Source organism: Dipteris shenzhenensis, chromosome 25 (assembly GCF_047967505.1).
Source record: "Dipteris shenzhenensis isolate YYH24624 ecotype China chromosome 25, Dip_SZ_1.0, whole genome shotgun sequence".
Classification (NCBI taxonomy): Eukaryota; Viridiplantae; Streptophyta; class Polypodiopsida; order Gleicheniales; family Dipteridaceae; genus Dipteris; species Dipteris shenzhenensis.
The window spans coordinates 24,247,997-24,260,854 of NC_141620.1; the positions used below are offsets into that span (position 1 = coordinate 24,247,997).

At 42.7% G+C, this 12,858-nt stretch overlaps 1 protein-coding gene across 1 annotated transcript; it reads right to left on the reverse strand.

The window, feature by feature from the left end:
* Positions 1-2,414: 2,414 nt before the first annotated feature.
* On the reverse strand, positions 2,415-7,683 carry LOC147885641 (uncharacterized). The gene is made up of 9 exons (XM_087396415.1): positions 6,381-7,683; positions 6,190-6,284; positions 5,920-6,023; positions 5,712-5,812; positions 5,501-5,604; positions 5,105-5,395; positions 4,862-5,008; positions 3,523-3,657; positions 2,415-2,734 (listed from the first exon to the last, which is right to left on the reverse strand). Exons 1-9 carry the CDS (start codon positions 6,690-6,692, stop codon positions 2,566-2,568), a joined length of 1,458 nt encoding a protein of 485 aa, XP_087252541.1. The 5' UTR covers positions 6,693-7,683; the 3' UTR covers positions 2,415-2,565.
* Positions 7,684-12,858: the final 5,175 nt, after the last annotated feature.

A 12,858-nucleotide genomic window follows, 5' to 3' on the forward strand; every position in this document is an offset into this window, starting at 1 on the left:
AACGCAATAGTACCGAGTTCTGGTAGCAACAGCTCATTGAGACACAGGAAATGGATCCACACCGGACATTCGTGCTGAAGAACCTCCTCCAGAATGAAGGAAGCGCTCCAGGGGATGGCATAGACCAGGTTGCCCCTGTAGCTCACTGAGCTTGAGACAAGCCACTCTCCTTCCCCGACAGACAATACCATCGCGCTTGGTAGAAGCCTCTTCAAGGTGGCTTTACCTTGATATGCCGACAGAAACCACTTCGGAAACTCTTCCTCCGTTGGGATCCTATCCAAAAAGAGCACAAACACCCGACAATCGAGTAAGAAACTATATACTTCCAACAGCCTGCCTTGAAGTTTTCCTTCTTCCTGAAGTTGATGAGTTGGAGGTCATGCTCAAGGCACGCAAGCTCTACATCCAGTCCGTTCTTAACTACCTCGACAAAGGAAGTCGAGCTGTTTCCAGTCTCTTTCTTCATCCCCTCCGCTAGTCTTCTACACTTTGCGAGCCATAATTTCTGCTAGTGACTGTTAGTGCTTTACATCATCTTGATGTCTCTTGCTCGATGGGCAGATCGACAGAGTTCAGAGAGCTCGAAACCCTAACCCCAAATCCACCAAACCTGACTACCGTCTTCTAATTTGAGTTCTACTTTTCAACTCTCTTGGTTAAGGCCCCACTCTTTTGGTGCATTTATTATCTTCTTTGGGCTTGAGAACCCCTCTAATAAGCTCAATGGAAGAAGTAGACTTGTGAGGGGAGAGAATAAACAAAAAACCAATTTCTCCTACATTATTCCCAAAAATGCAATCATGAATCTACAAGGTTATCATTTCTCACAAGGATTTATTAAACTTTGGTTTTTAAAGGGGTCTGCTAGATTTTCCCCCGACATCCAATCCCCCTTGAGGAAAAGGTGAATTGTTAAGCGTGCCTAAATTAACTTGCCAAAATTCGGATCGGACACGTGATGGGTTTGTCACCGGAAAATATGGACAAGGCAAGCCAAAAAAGGGAGCAAATTGAAAGCTAAGAGCCAAATGAAAAAGAAGAGGAGAGAGAGAGAGAGAGAGAGAGAGAGAGAGAGAGAGAGAGAGGGGGGGAGAAAAAGATGGGGTACAAATAAAGATCGCTAGGGATACAAATAACAAGTGGAACTGAAGGTCAATCATCAAAATGCAAATGAAAATATAACAATTCAAAATTTTCACTTTCAATAAAGAACTCATGCAATTACTATGGCCTACTTAGTGTTTGCCGAAAACCTACAAACCATATACAATGAACTTGCAACATTTACATTCAAAATTTTAGGCATTTTAGTTACATTTTAACTTAAAAATCAGCAAATTCTCAAGAAAAAACCTTCAAAATTTGAAACCCCAAGTTTTGTGATTTATTGAGAAAAATGTTTTCTATGCACACAAAGCTGCCTACTCATGGGCAAGCCAAAAATGGCTTCATAGGCTCATGCTCGCTCGTCGAGTTCTCCACCACATCTATCATACTCTCAGGCCTTAAGGCCTTACCCACACTTCTCATCTTCACCTCAAGTAATCCAAAATGGAAAAAATAATTACCGGAGGTTAGAGCTTCTCCAAGTCTCAAGACTTTCAAGGACTTCTTGGCCTGCTACATTTCGCATGGAAGCCTTATTGACAGTTGGACAGCTTAGAGAAGCAAAAGTCTTTTTGGACGTATTTCCTTTTGGATTTCCATGTATTGTGAGGTATTTTCTTTTGGATTTCCATGTATTGTTTTCTCCCCCTTTGTCTCTCTATCTCTCTCTTCTTCTTCTTCTCTCTCTCTGTTCTTCTTCTTCTTCTTCTTCTTCTTGTTCTCTCTCTCAGCTTCCAAGGCAGGCCTTTTGAATGTTTTCAACTTGTTTATCCCCTGCTTCTCAAGTCTCAAGACTTTCAAGGACTTTTTTATCCCCTACAAAGAGGCGCGACGAAGTATCATTGATCTTCCCTCGTGTATGTGTGGGGGAGCAGGGGCTTGGAGACGGATGCATTACAACATTTGATAAGCTGAGATTGTATAAAATGAACGTGAACGTTTGATGAGCTGAGATTGCATAAAGTGAACGTAAATCTAAATTTTTCCGAATGTTTCTATCGTCTGTAAATGGATCCAAATGTCTCTCCAGTACTGTGTGAGATATATATATATATATAAATAGAGAGAGAGAGAGAGAGATAGACGACACCATGGATTGGGCAAGAGAAAAATGACGTTTGCACTTGCATAGCCCTTTAGCTGTTTCTCCTTTTTTTACACAGAAGTGCGGCGGCGGCGCAAAGCTATATAAAAAGGACAAGCACAAAAGTAGCATGTGGAACTTTGAAGCTGGAAAACTTGTTCACAAAAGCCAGCAGGGTTGCGAAGAGACCACCCGCACAAATGAATGAGAGGAACCAATCGACCAGTACATGAACATAATCCCATTGAGCCAGTGTAATTTTCTATAATCATTGCCGCAGTACGAGACCTCAAATGGCATGTGTAATAGGCTCCTTTTTATCCGTGGCAAAAGAATCATACAATGAATAAATAGTTTAGCGTCCCACCTGGCTACGCTTCACTGCCAGACAAGATCGTTTGAACCTTTTGAGTTACTACCCTTTTCATCTGTTTCCTGCAACGCTGAAAAATGCTAGTGTACAATAGGTCGAATTGTATGCCGGCACGTTCCCGGTTGATGATGAAGAAGATATGGTCCCCTTCGATGATAGTATAATACCTGCCCATGTGTTTTGGTTAAAAGATTAGTACTCAAGAAACTGCGAGCCAAGCACGTTTTTGATTATGTGCCCCAACTTAACTTTTAATCTTTATTCATATTAATTAGCTCCCCTCCCCTCCAAAAATTAATCATGTTTATCTAAGGCTAAAGGGATCGAAGTGTAACTGAGCACCCAAACGACAAGTTTAGGACACAATGCAAGCCAAGAAAACAGGCTAGAGCACGAAAGGCGTCTGTAAGAGAGAAGAAGAAAATAGAAGCCAAGAAACCAAGCAATCTAAATTTTGAGCGATCAATGCACAAATGAGCCGCTACTTGATGACCGAACTAGAGAAAATGTGAGGCAAACAATCAAAGAGATGGATGGAACACAAATGACAAATGCAGAGGGGATGGATATATTTCTAGATGAATCCAAGAACACGCCAAACTCATCCTCTGAAACCAAAAAACAAAGAGAGCCAAGTGACAAAGGCTAGCACTAAAAGAAGGCTATCGAAAAGTAATCCACAATCACTCCATCCATGTAACTACCAGTGAAAGTATTTCATAGTATCCCTCCCAAACACTCATTTCTAAATGGAAAAAAACTTAGAAAAGATGGCTGATAGGACGCCGTAAACAGAAACGATATCAAAGCGGCATCAAGCATGAATGGGCAATCAATTGGTCGGCATCAATGAAATTTTGTTTGGAACTGGTGTCCAAGTGCAAAAAAAGTCGGAGAGAACAAGACAGAAAAAGAGATCGTAAATACAAGAAAGCGAGAAATGTAGGCGAATTACCAAATGCCTGTCTGCAAGGATTGCCCATCCTTGAAATCGGGGCCCAACCAGCAATTGGGATGAGCCTTAGGGAAACGAGGGTAGAGCATAGAGATCGTGTTTAGAGCGCCATCATTGTCATGCCAGTCTTCATCCCTGCACCAAAGAAGACACCAATGATCAAGTAAGAACATAACCAAAAAGTCCAGCAAAAGAATTAACAAGAAGAGACCAATTACCTAGCATAATGAAAAACTAATAACAATGCACAAGATGCGAGAACAGATTTAAAAATCCAACAAGAGGAGCAGATAAAGCATGAAGAGGAGATCAAGGAAGACAGTTTTCAATGATGCAAGAACGGATTCAAAAACAGCATCACTGACAATGGTACAAACTTGTATGATGAAAGAATTGATTCAAAAATACCCAGAGGAAAGACAACAAGCAGTGCTTAAATCTGCTGCACAAATTGAGCTTCATTGGCATTTTAGGCGTATGACTCCCACGTATTTTGGGCGTGCAGCATCCTTGAAGCCTCAGCCTATCCTCATAACATCGGGAGTATACATAATAACCTAGGACCTATATTGGAAATATAATGAGTAGCCAAACACAAATTATGTAAAATGCGTACTGGGAGGAGGGGAGGAAATTTTTTGGGAGCTTCAAATAAATTTTATGAAGCTTAAAGATGTGCAGCAAATATAAGTCCTGATGGCACAGATTTAGGAATCCGAGTATATATCTCTAGATGAATCCAAGAACATGCCTAACTCATCCTCTGAAAACACAACACAATGTGGAGTTTAAATCTCACGACAGTCACAAGCCACGAACTCCACACATGGCAAGGACTCGAGCCATTAATGTTATAAGCTCCCAACGGTGGCTGTACACAGTAAATGCCCTCACGCATACATATCCACACCTCCATAAAATCCAAGTACCACCAAAAACAGCTCCACCATGAGGTCGACAACTCAAATCTACTAGCTTTGGGAGCCCCGAATTTAGAAAAGTATATATATCTATATGAATCGAGGAGTGTGCCCACACTTATCCTCTGAGAACACATCACAGTGAGCAGTTTCAATCTCAGGACAGTCACAAGGTTGAAAACCATGAATTCCATTACACATAGTAGGGGACTAGCCACTATGACATCCCCAAAATGTCTTCAGAGCCGAACAGTGGGTGTAGACCATACTAGTATAGCATATGCTCTCACACATACATATCCATAGACCATCGAACACATACATATCCATAGACCCAGAGCATCCATCAAGAATCCAAGGACACCTCAAATCCAGATTTTGAAACCTCAAATTTAGAAAAGTAACGGTGTCATCGTTACTTGTAACTCTTGTATGGGGGCGGAACGTAAGCTGGGTGCCTCCACTGGCACATCTGCAGAGCCCTGATGCATAGCAAAGGATGAATCCCGATGATGCTCGACGGAACTGTGTACCCCAACAGCTTCCTAGTCTTCTGAGTAGCATAACTGCATTAGCAAATCAAAACATTACAAATCAGTCACACCACCTCCAGTCTCTCCCCCTCCCAACAGTTTGCCCGAAATATGAACCATCTTGCACACCTGAAGTAGTAGGTGTTGGGAAAGGTTTGCAGTTTGCTGTTGAGCTCTACGCAGGATTGGATGCTCAAATCAGGGCATATCCAATCGTTGCTAGCGAATGGCCCCGTCGGATATAGCAGTGCTTTGATCAATCCAGTAACCCCGATCTGCCTCCGCGTCATGGGGAAGTGATCGAAGCCAAAGCCGTAGTATTTCTTCAGTGGCCTGATGTCCAACCATTCGTATATCACCACTCCCACTCGAAGTAGCTGCAAGAGGCTGACGGTCGTCAATGACGCGCCATCTTCAGGTCTGCAGAAGAACGGAAATTTATCGCCCAAATTTCTCTGGAATACAAATTTGAAGCGAAATTTGCTACCGTCGAGGGTTCCTGCACAGACGCTAATTTCTGCTCACCTGATGCCATCCAGATAGATCCGGGTGGAGCCGTTCAGTACCCCCGATAAGCTGGTGAGGCTCAGCACCCAACCCGCGTTGGTATCCTCAAAACCTTGGAATTCCTGCAACCAAGCACAGCCATTTCGGACCCGATTGAAACATTCAACCTCTCAAAAAACCGCCTGAACTGTCCTCAGAGCATGCAACACTGGCAATGGCAGGAGCTCACCTTATCAGCCAACATCTGCTGCAGAACCCTTACCACCTGCGCTCCTGTGGAGTGGCCTACAAAATGGACAGGATGCTCTTCGTCCCACTCCGGATAATTCGCTGCCAATCGGAGCCACCCATTGTAAGTAAAACTTCCATCCGGATTGCAATCCGTTACCAGACAACAGAAATCGTCATATCAACGCAAAGCAAACGGCAGAACTAACCTTCAGCATATCTCCGACCAAACTGAGAGTGACCACATTGTCGACTGTGCTCCAAGCCATAGTCTACCGTGCCACCTTTCAAATAGTAGAAGAGCTCTCGCGCCCTGCAACAAAAAGCTTTGGTTTTGATTCCACTCAAGAAATTTCCAACATCCAAGCCCATTCACAAGCGAAGCCCTCCTTACGAATCAAGATGATCAATCTCAGCCATAATATCGATCCAGTTCCTCTGTAAGACATCGTGAGAATTAAGAGGACTAGGAAACACACCTGTCGTGGATGCTTGTCAAAGGACCGAGATCGGGAACGAGCACTCTATCATCTTTCTTCTCAGCGCCAGCCCAGTATGACAAACTTCCCATTTTCTGATCAGAGGAGCCTTATATTCAGCAGAGAGACAACAAAAGAGGAGAGAACAGCTACCGTAGAACAATCAAATGTATGCAAGTAAGCAGTTTTACCCCTTTCCCGAATCCAAAAATGCCGTGCACAAGCACAATGGGAGCATCCTCGTGTCCGGTGAAGCACGGTCCGTTGCCCAGCGCATCACCCTCATTTTGTAACCTCTCAAGGTTCGGTTTGTTGCTTTGGTCGACGGCCTCCAAGATGGCCTTCCCCGTGAAATTGCGGAAGAATCCAGTGGTGAGGAATTGGAGAAAATCCGCGACGAGGGCGGACGACAAGACGGAAGCAGCGTACACGAAATGCACAGCGGCGCTGATGGAGAGCTCGAAGTAGCAAAGCAGGAGGAGGAGCAGGTTACGAAGTGACATGCTATCGAGCGGGAGCTGCCCGGCAAAACTTCGCGGGAGGTGGCGCAGGGCAGGGATTTGTTTTGGGGGGGGGAGGAAAAAGTTGTCACATGGCGATGCAAGGGAGCGGAGGTAGGGAGGAGAAGATTGCCAACTCTGCTCCTCCTGCGGCGTCGGAGGGAGCTTTGGGAGGAGCAGAGGGAGGGAGAGAGAGAGAGGGGGGGGGGGAGGGGGGGGGGGGGAGCAAGCTGCAAGGGAATGGATATGGCGGGAAGGCGATGAATGCTGAGGAGGATGCTTGGAAGAAGAAGAAGAGGAGGAGGTGGCGATGGCGATGGCGATGGCGGGGAGAAAGGAGGAGGGAGCAAGAAGGACGGGGGAGGTAGATCAGGTAGGTTGAGGTAGCTGGGGAGTTAAGGCGGGGAGGGAAGCCATGAAAGCTGTAAATGGGGAGGTTGAAGAGGAAGAAGAAGAAGCAGCAGCAGCAGCAGAAGCCATGGAAGCTGCAAAGAATTCAATAGTGAACAAAAGAGAAGAAGAAGAAAAAGAAGATGATGATGATGATGATGAAGAAGACGATGATTTTGTTTGACTCAGCTGGCCGCCATGGAAGCTCCATCTATCGATCGATCTCAGTCAAAAAGCAGTTTTATCTACAATTCCTTTCTTCTTCCCCGAGCTCCCGTCGCCATAGCCACATCTCCGTCCGCCATAGCTCTCACCTTCAGAGCTTAAGAGCTTCATCGCTGGATCTCTCTCTCTCTCTCTCTCTGTCCCTTGCTCCCTCGATTCGAGGCACTAATCACTCATCCTTCGCGCACAAAATTCGCCCACCTCTTTTTACTGTCGATCGATCCTCACTTTCTTCTTCGTCTTCTTCTTCCTTCTCTCATGCCCGATCCATCCGCCGTGAGAGCTGCGCAGTTGAGAAAAAATTTTACTATGCCATTCGATGATGCATTTGTTCAAACTTCCAATGAATTCGGTTTGCAGGAATCTCCCCGACCCCGCTTCGGAATCCACCGCCCAATCCAAATGTCCTCCGATTTCTAAGCTTGCTTTCTGTGATGATGACGATGATGATGATGATGATGATGTGTTGTGTGTGGCCTCAAAGGGAAGCCATGATTATGAAACACGCAATTGCTTTTCGCCATTAACGTTGCTTGCCACATCACCTCCCTCCCCAATCATATAGCACCACGTTCCGCCTGTCAAACCCCGCCAGCTGTCTGTCGCCCTGCTAGCTGTCGGTCTTCCGCCCGCCTCGTTGGCGGTCTCTCAAATCAAGAGTGTCTTCCTAGAGGACCTCTGACCCTGAGGCTCTGTCCCCTCACTACGTGTACAAAGGAGAGTTTCTAGTTTCACTTCGTGTACAAAGGGGAGTTTCAACTTGCAAAAGCAAAGCAAGTGGATAAGAATCGGCCTAAGGAAAGTAAAAAAGCAATGTGCGTGCATAGAAAGACACTCAAAATTGAGAAAAATATATATATTTACACTTTTTAATACAAAAATATAATCTTTTTTGCCCGCCAAAAAAAAAAAAAGAATCAGGCTAAGGAGTCCCAGCAAAGAAGGGATGATGAGCTTGTTTTACCTCCCATTTTAGCAAGGCAAACTTCCTAGTGGCCATCTAAAATTTTTGCCTTCTAGGGATTTTGATTATAGAATCCCAAATCATGTCTTTACACTAGTGCTCCATCCTTTGGCCCTCGTACCATCTTATTAGGAAATGGAGTGCTTTCTAACAACAATCCCTCGGACCAAGTGGACAACACTCTCATAACTCCCTCGTACAATTTGACAAAAGCATAAGACAACCCTAGTGCCCCTCCCAACCTCACCAACAGCTCAAGCTTGCTTGCCACCCCAACATTCCAAGGCTTTAAGAGGTCAAGTGCTATTCAAGGCTACCACAAACTTTTACATTGCAATCTCCTAAAGGTTGCATCCCTCACAACCTCACAAGGATGCCTTCTTACCAAGTAAAGGCATCCCTAGCAATAGCACAAGGATACCCTCTTACCAAGTAAAGGCATCTGTAGTAACAACACAAGGATGCCCTAAAACCAAGTACAAGCATCAAAGAATTTATGTGCAAAGCATTGCTATGCCTAGCTTTGTGTTAAGGCTCTTTAGAGGCTCGAGGAAGCCGTCGGCAAGGCTCCCAGCCTATGAGGGCGGCAGCCCTCGTTCAATCCCCTTGGGGGGTAGAGGCAGGGCGAGATGCCCCTCGAGAGCCTCAACTGGGTGTGTGAGTTGGGTGGGTGAGTTTTTTTTTTTTTTTTAATAAGGCTCTTTAGAGGCTCCCATGGATTGAAAATGGCTCACAAGATATCCTCCCTTTCAAAACCTATGTGCCTTTCCCTATGCCCCAAGTGTTGCTTCCCTTTGTGTGCAAGCCACTCACATAGGGAGGCATGCTAAGATCTTGTAGTTAAAAATCCAGTACAACACTAGGGAACAATCCCCTTAGACACTCAAGACGAGTTATCTAATGTATGTGTGTTGGATCAGTTAGAAAACAACTATAAAAAGGCTTTTCCATCAGAGATTGCCCACATGTAACACATGCACCTCACTAAGGCACCTACTCCCTTTAAGGGAATCTTTTCAAAAATCCAATATAACATGTTCTTCTTTTGGGAAAGTTTGAGTCTTATGTTCAAAGTTGATCTTGACAACACAAGATGATTTTCCTTAGTATATTTTAAATACACATCAATGTAAACCATATGACTTACATTTGTTAAATTGTTGTGTTCAACTTAGATTGATGACAATGCTACTCTTACATATTGATGATAAAATCTCTATCTCTTGTCATGTTTAACTTTGCTTTATATTGCCTTGTAATTGCATAACAAAACCCATCGGTTGCTCTTCTCTCTGAAAACATGTCACTCAAGCTTGTATTTCAATATTCTTTTCCATTTCCTTCATAAAATGGCAGTAGTTATAGTAAGAACAATAATGAAGTTCAAAAACAGACAAGCAAAATAACAAAGAAGTAGAAGTAGCTGTCGAATTTATTATCATCCTCGGGGAGCTGAGAGAGAGAGAGAGAGAGAGAGAGAGAGATTCCAACCTAAAGGGTGGAAGGCACAATGAGTTTAAGATGCATAGAAGAGAAATAGCTTAAGCTAATAAATTTCCCTCTCCTTGAAAAATCCAACGCTCGAGTTTGCTAAAACAAAATTCCTTGGACAACAAATCCTTCCAAGTTCTCCCACAAACACTTCCGAGTTCCCCAATGAGTGGTGTGACTAAGTAGTGGTAAAACAAAATGTGACTTCTTTTACCATAATTACTTCCAAGTTCTCCAACAAAATGCCTTCAAATTCCCCCCACTCCACAATTTATAGGTATATCTTCATAAACAAAGAGGTGCACACTTGAATCATTTCTTTCTTGTATGGTGTGCTACTACCATATGTAAGTTTACTTGGAATTTTAGAAAAGCTAAAAACAATATTGCAATGGGCCTCCACCAAAATGTGATTTCCTTGGCGAATAAGTGTGTGATTTCCCAAACTAATAAGTGCCCCTCTATTTGGACGTTTATAATATGTAAAACTGGGTATTGGAATTGTGCTCTTTTTTTTGTGTAAAAGTAGCAAGTCTTGTCATGATATGTGATATTTAAATGTATGAATCTTGTTACCCGAGTCCCCTTCTCCCTTTTCATGCCTCTTATTGCCCCCACATGGGATACAACTCACTCCCTCTTCTCCCCTCTCCTTTCCTTCATTTCACCCTTTCCCTTCATAATTCATTTAGTAACACACAATTATTTACCTAATGGGGGTAGTGGTTTTGCCAATTATATATAGATGTACATCTAAGTGAGAATAAAAATATAAGTGTGTAACACACGCATGTATCGTAACATTTTCCTCACACCACTAATTGAAAGGTATTCCTTGTTTCTACTCACTAGATCATTTGCAACACGTGGTTCCTAGTATAATGCTATATTTCATACATGTCCCCTTAGGAACCTACTAAAGTATTAATGAAAGGACTTTCTTAAGACGTTAAGACATTTGATCACAAGCTACAAATTTCTCATGCTTTAACAATGGTTAAAAGTGATGTATCATATAATTTTAAATTTTATACATGTCCCCTTAGGAACCTACGTTAAAAGTGATGTATGATACAATATTCGAGTTGAACTCCCCCAATGAGCTTCTTGTGAAAAAAAAATTAAGGTATGAAATTAAGTTGGCATTAAAGCTTGCGTGACACCTACTACTACGTACATATGGTACGTGTCCAAAAGTTCAAATGGGTGGACCTTAAGTCCCTTTTCAAAGGCTTAGAAATACTAGTCATATATTCCCATATGGCAATACCATGAAACTTTCACAAGAAATGCCCAAAGTTCAAGCGTGACACTACTTCTTTATTGACTTAAAGTACTCCAAGCTAATCAATCTTTATAGTTCTTCCATCAAGGTGAGCATCACAATTCTTTGATACGAAATTTTAGGATATCGTCTTTTTTTGTAAGATGCTTATGTCGTTCCCCACACAATTGCTACTTTTTCCACATTAATTCTTCTTACCTTATTCAGTCTTCTTTCACATTAATTCTTCTTTTTTTCTTTTAAAAAGAAAATAACGTGCCGAATGTATTAATAGAGAGAGCTATGCTCCACAAAGAAGGGAGGAATACAATATGGTAATTGTGGGCAACAAGCCCTGCGCCCGGGCTACTAACAGTAAAAGGTCAAGATGTGCTACATATGCCTACTTAATACTGCAAGATATGAACCCACTAGACTATCTCTCTCCTCCACCATGCAACTGAGATTTCGCAAATTGGATTTAACCTCGGCCATAATCAAGGAAGTGTGGTATCCACGCAAGTCCTATCGTTTAAATACCGCTCAATTTCTAATCTCCCAAATGGCCTACACAAATGCTCGAATGTGTGGCCAACACTCAACCAAGGTCGATGGGAAACCCCTAACATTCCCCAGCACAGCTCCCTTCCAATTTGAGCCTAACTAAAACGTGTTCATTAGCCATGAATTTATGATCGCTTGCTCAGACGTGTCCACACTCCCCTTGAGACTACACAACTCTAGAACAGATGGCAAACATCCTCGATAGATTGGCTACAAAGTGGGCACAGCAGCAAGACTGTAATCCACTTGTCAGAGATACCTCTGAGTGGTAGCCAATTATGGCTTGCTTTCCACCGTAGAAAGCTTGTGTTGACCAAGACTCTAGAATCCTTTCCAAAACTACACAGACTAAATCTGATTCTCCATCACTCATCTTGTAACAAAGCTGAAGGTCTTTAAGCGATGGCCAATCGGTCGCTTTAGCATTCCAAATGTTCCGCCAATGTCTCATTGCTTTTTTGAATAAGTTATTGGCTTTATCTAGCAAAGGCTTTGCCCAAGTTTCTTGTTGCCTTGCTCCACCTTATGGACTCCAATAAGCTAGCATCACCCGTTAGCCCATTAATGCACAGCCTCCATGCCAACACCAATCCACTCACTAAATCAGAACTTGCAGTTTGGATAGGAAAGTCAGAGAAGAGCATTTCGTACCGGTTGAGCTCGGTCCACGCCCATGTGTGTATCACATCTTCTTGAGCTAGAGCTTTCCATAATTGTATTCTCCACCAAAAGGACTTTCCTATGATGAGAAGATATTTGATTACAATTTAAAATATTCATGTGTATTACAAATAATGCCTCAATCACACCTTTCTCTTACATGTGGCACATGTCACTATCCCTATCTTCCACCTTTTCTTATTTTATCAATTATCCTTACACTTTATAAGTTCCTAAATATAGGGGTACCATATCTAAGGCAATATGAATTTCCTAAAGCACCCCCCTATGTGTCGATTCATGTGTTGATCATGGTTGGGAAAAATGCATCTTCCTCAACAATTAATTATAAATCCTTAAACGAATTGATTTTCAACTTTTGAATTTTGAATAGAGAGATGTCTTTGTCATAGGTTTAGAAATAGCAAACCATATAGTCCCCATGTGGTAGTATCGTGAAGCATTAAAAACAAAGGCATGATTATTCTCACTATGGTAAGGTTGAGTTGCTCCTTAGAGAGCAATATTCCTAGATCTTGCATTCATGTGAGTTACACAATTCTCCAACTAATTACTCATGTTTGTTGTATGGTAGGTTATACTTTTCCAAA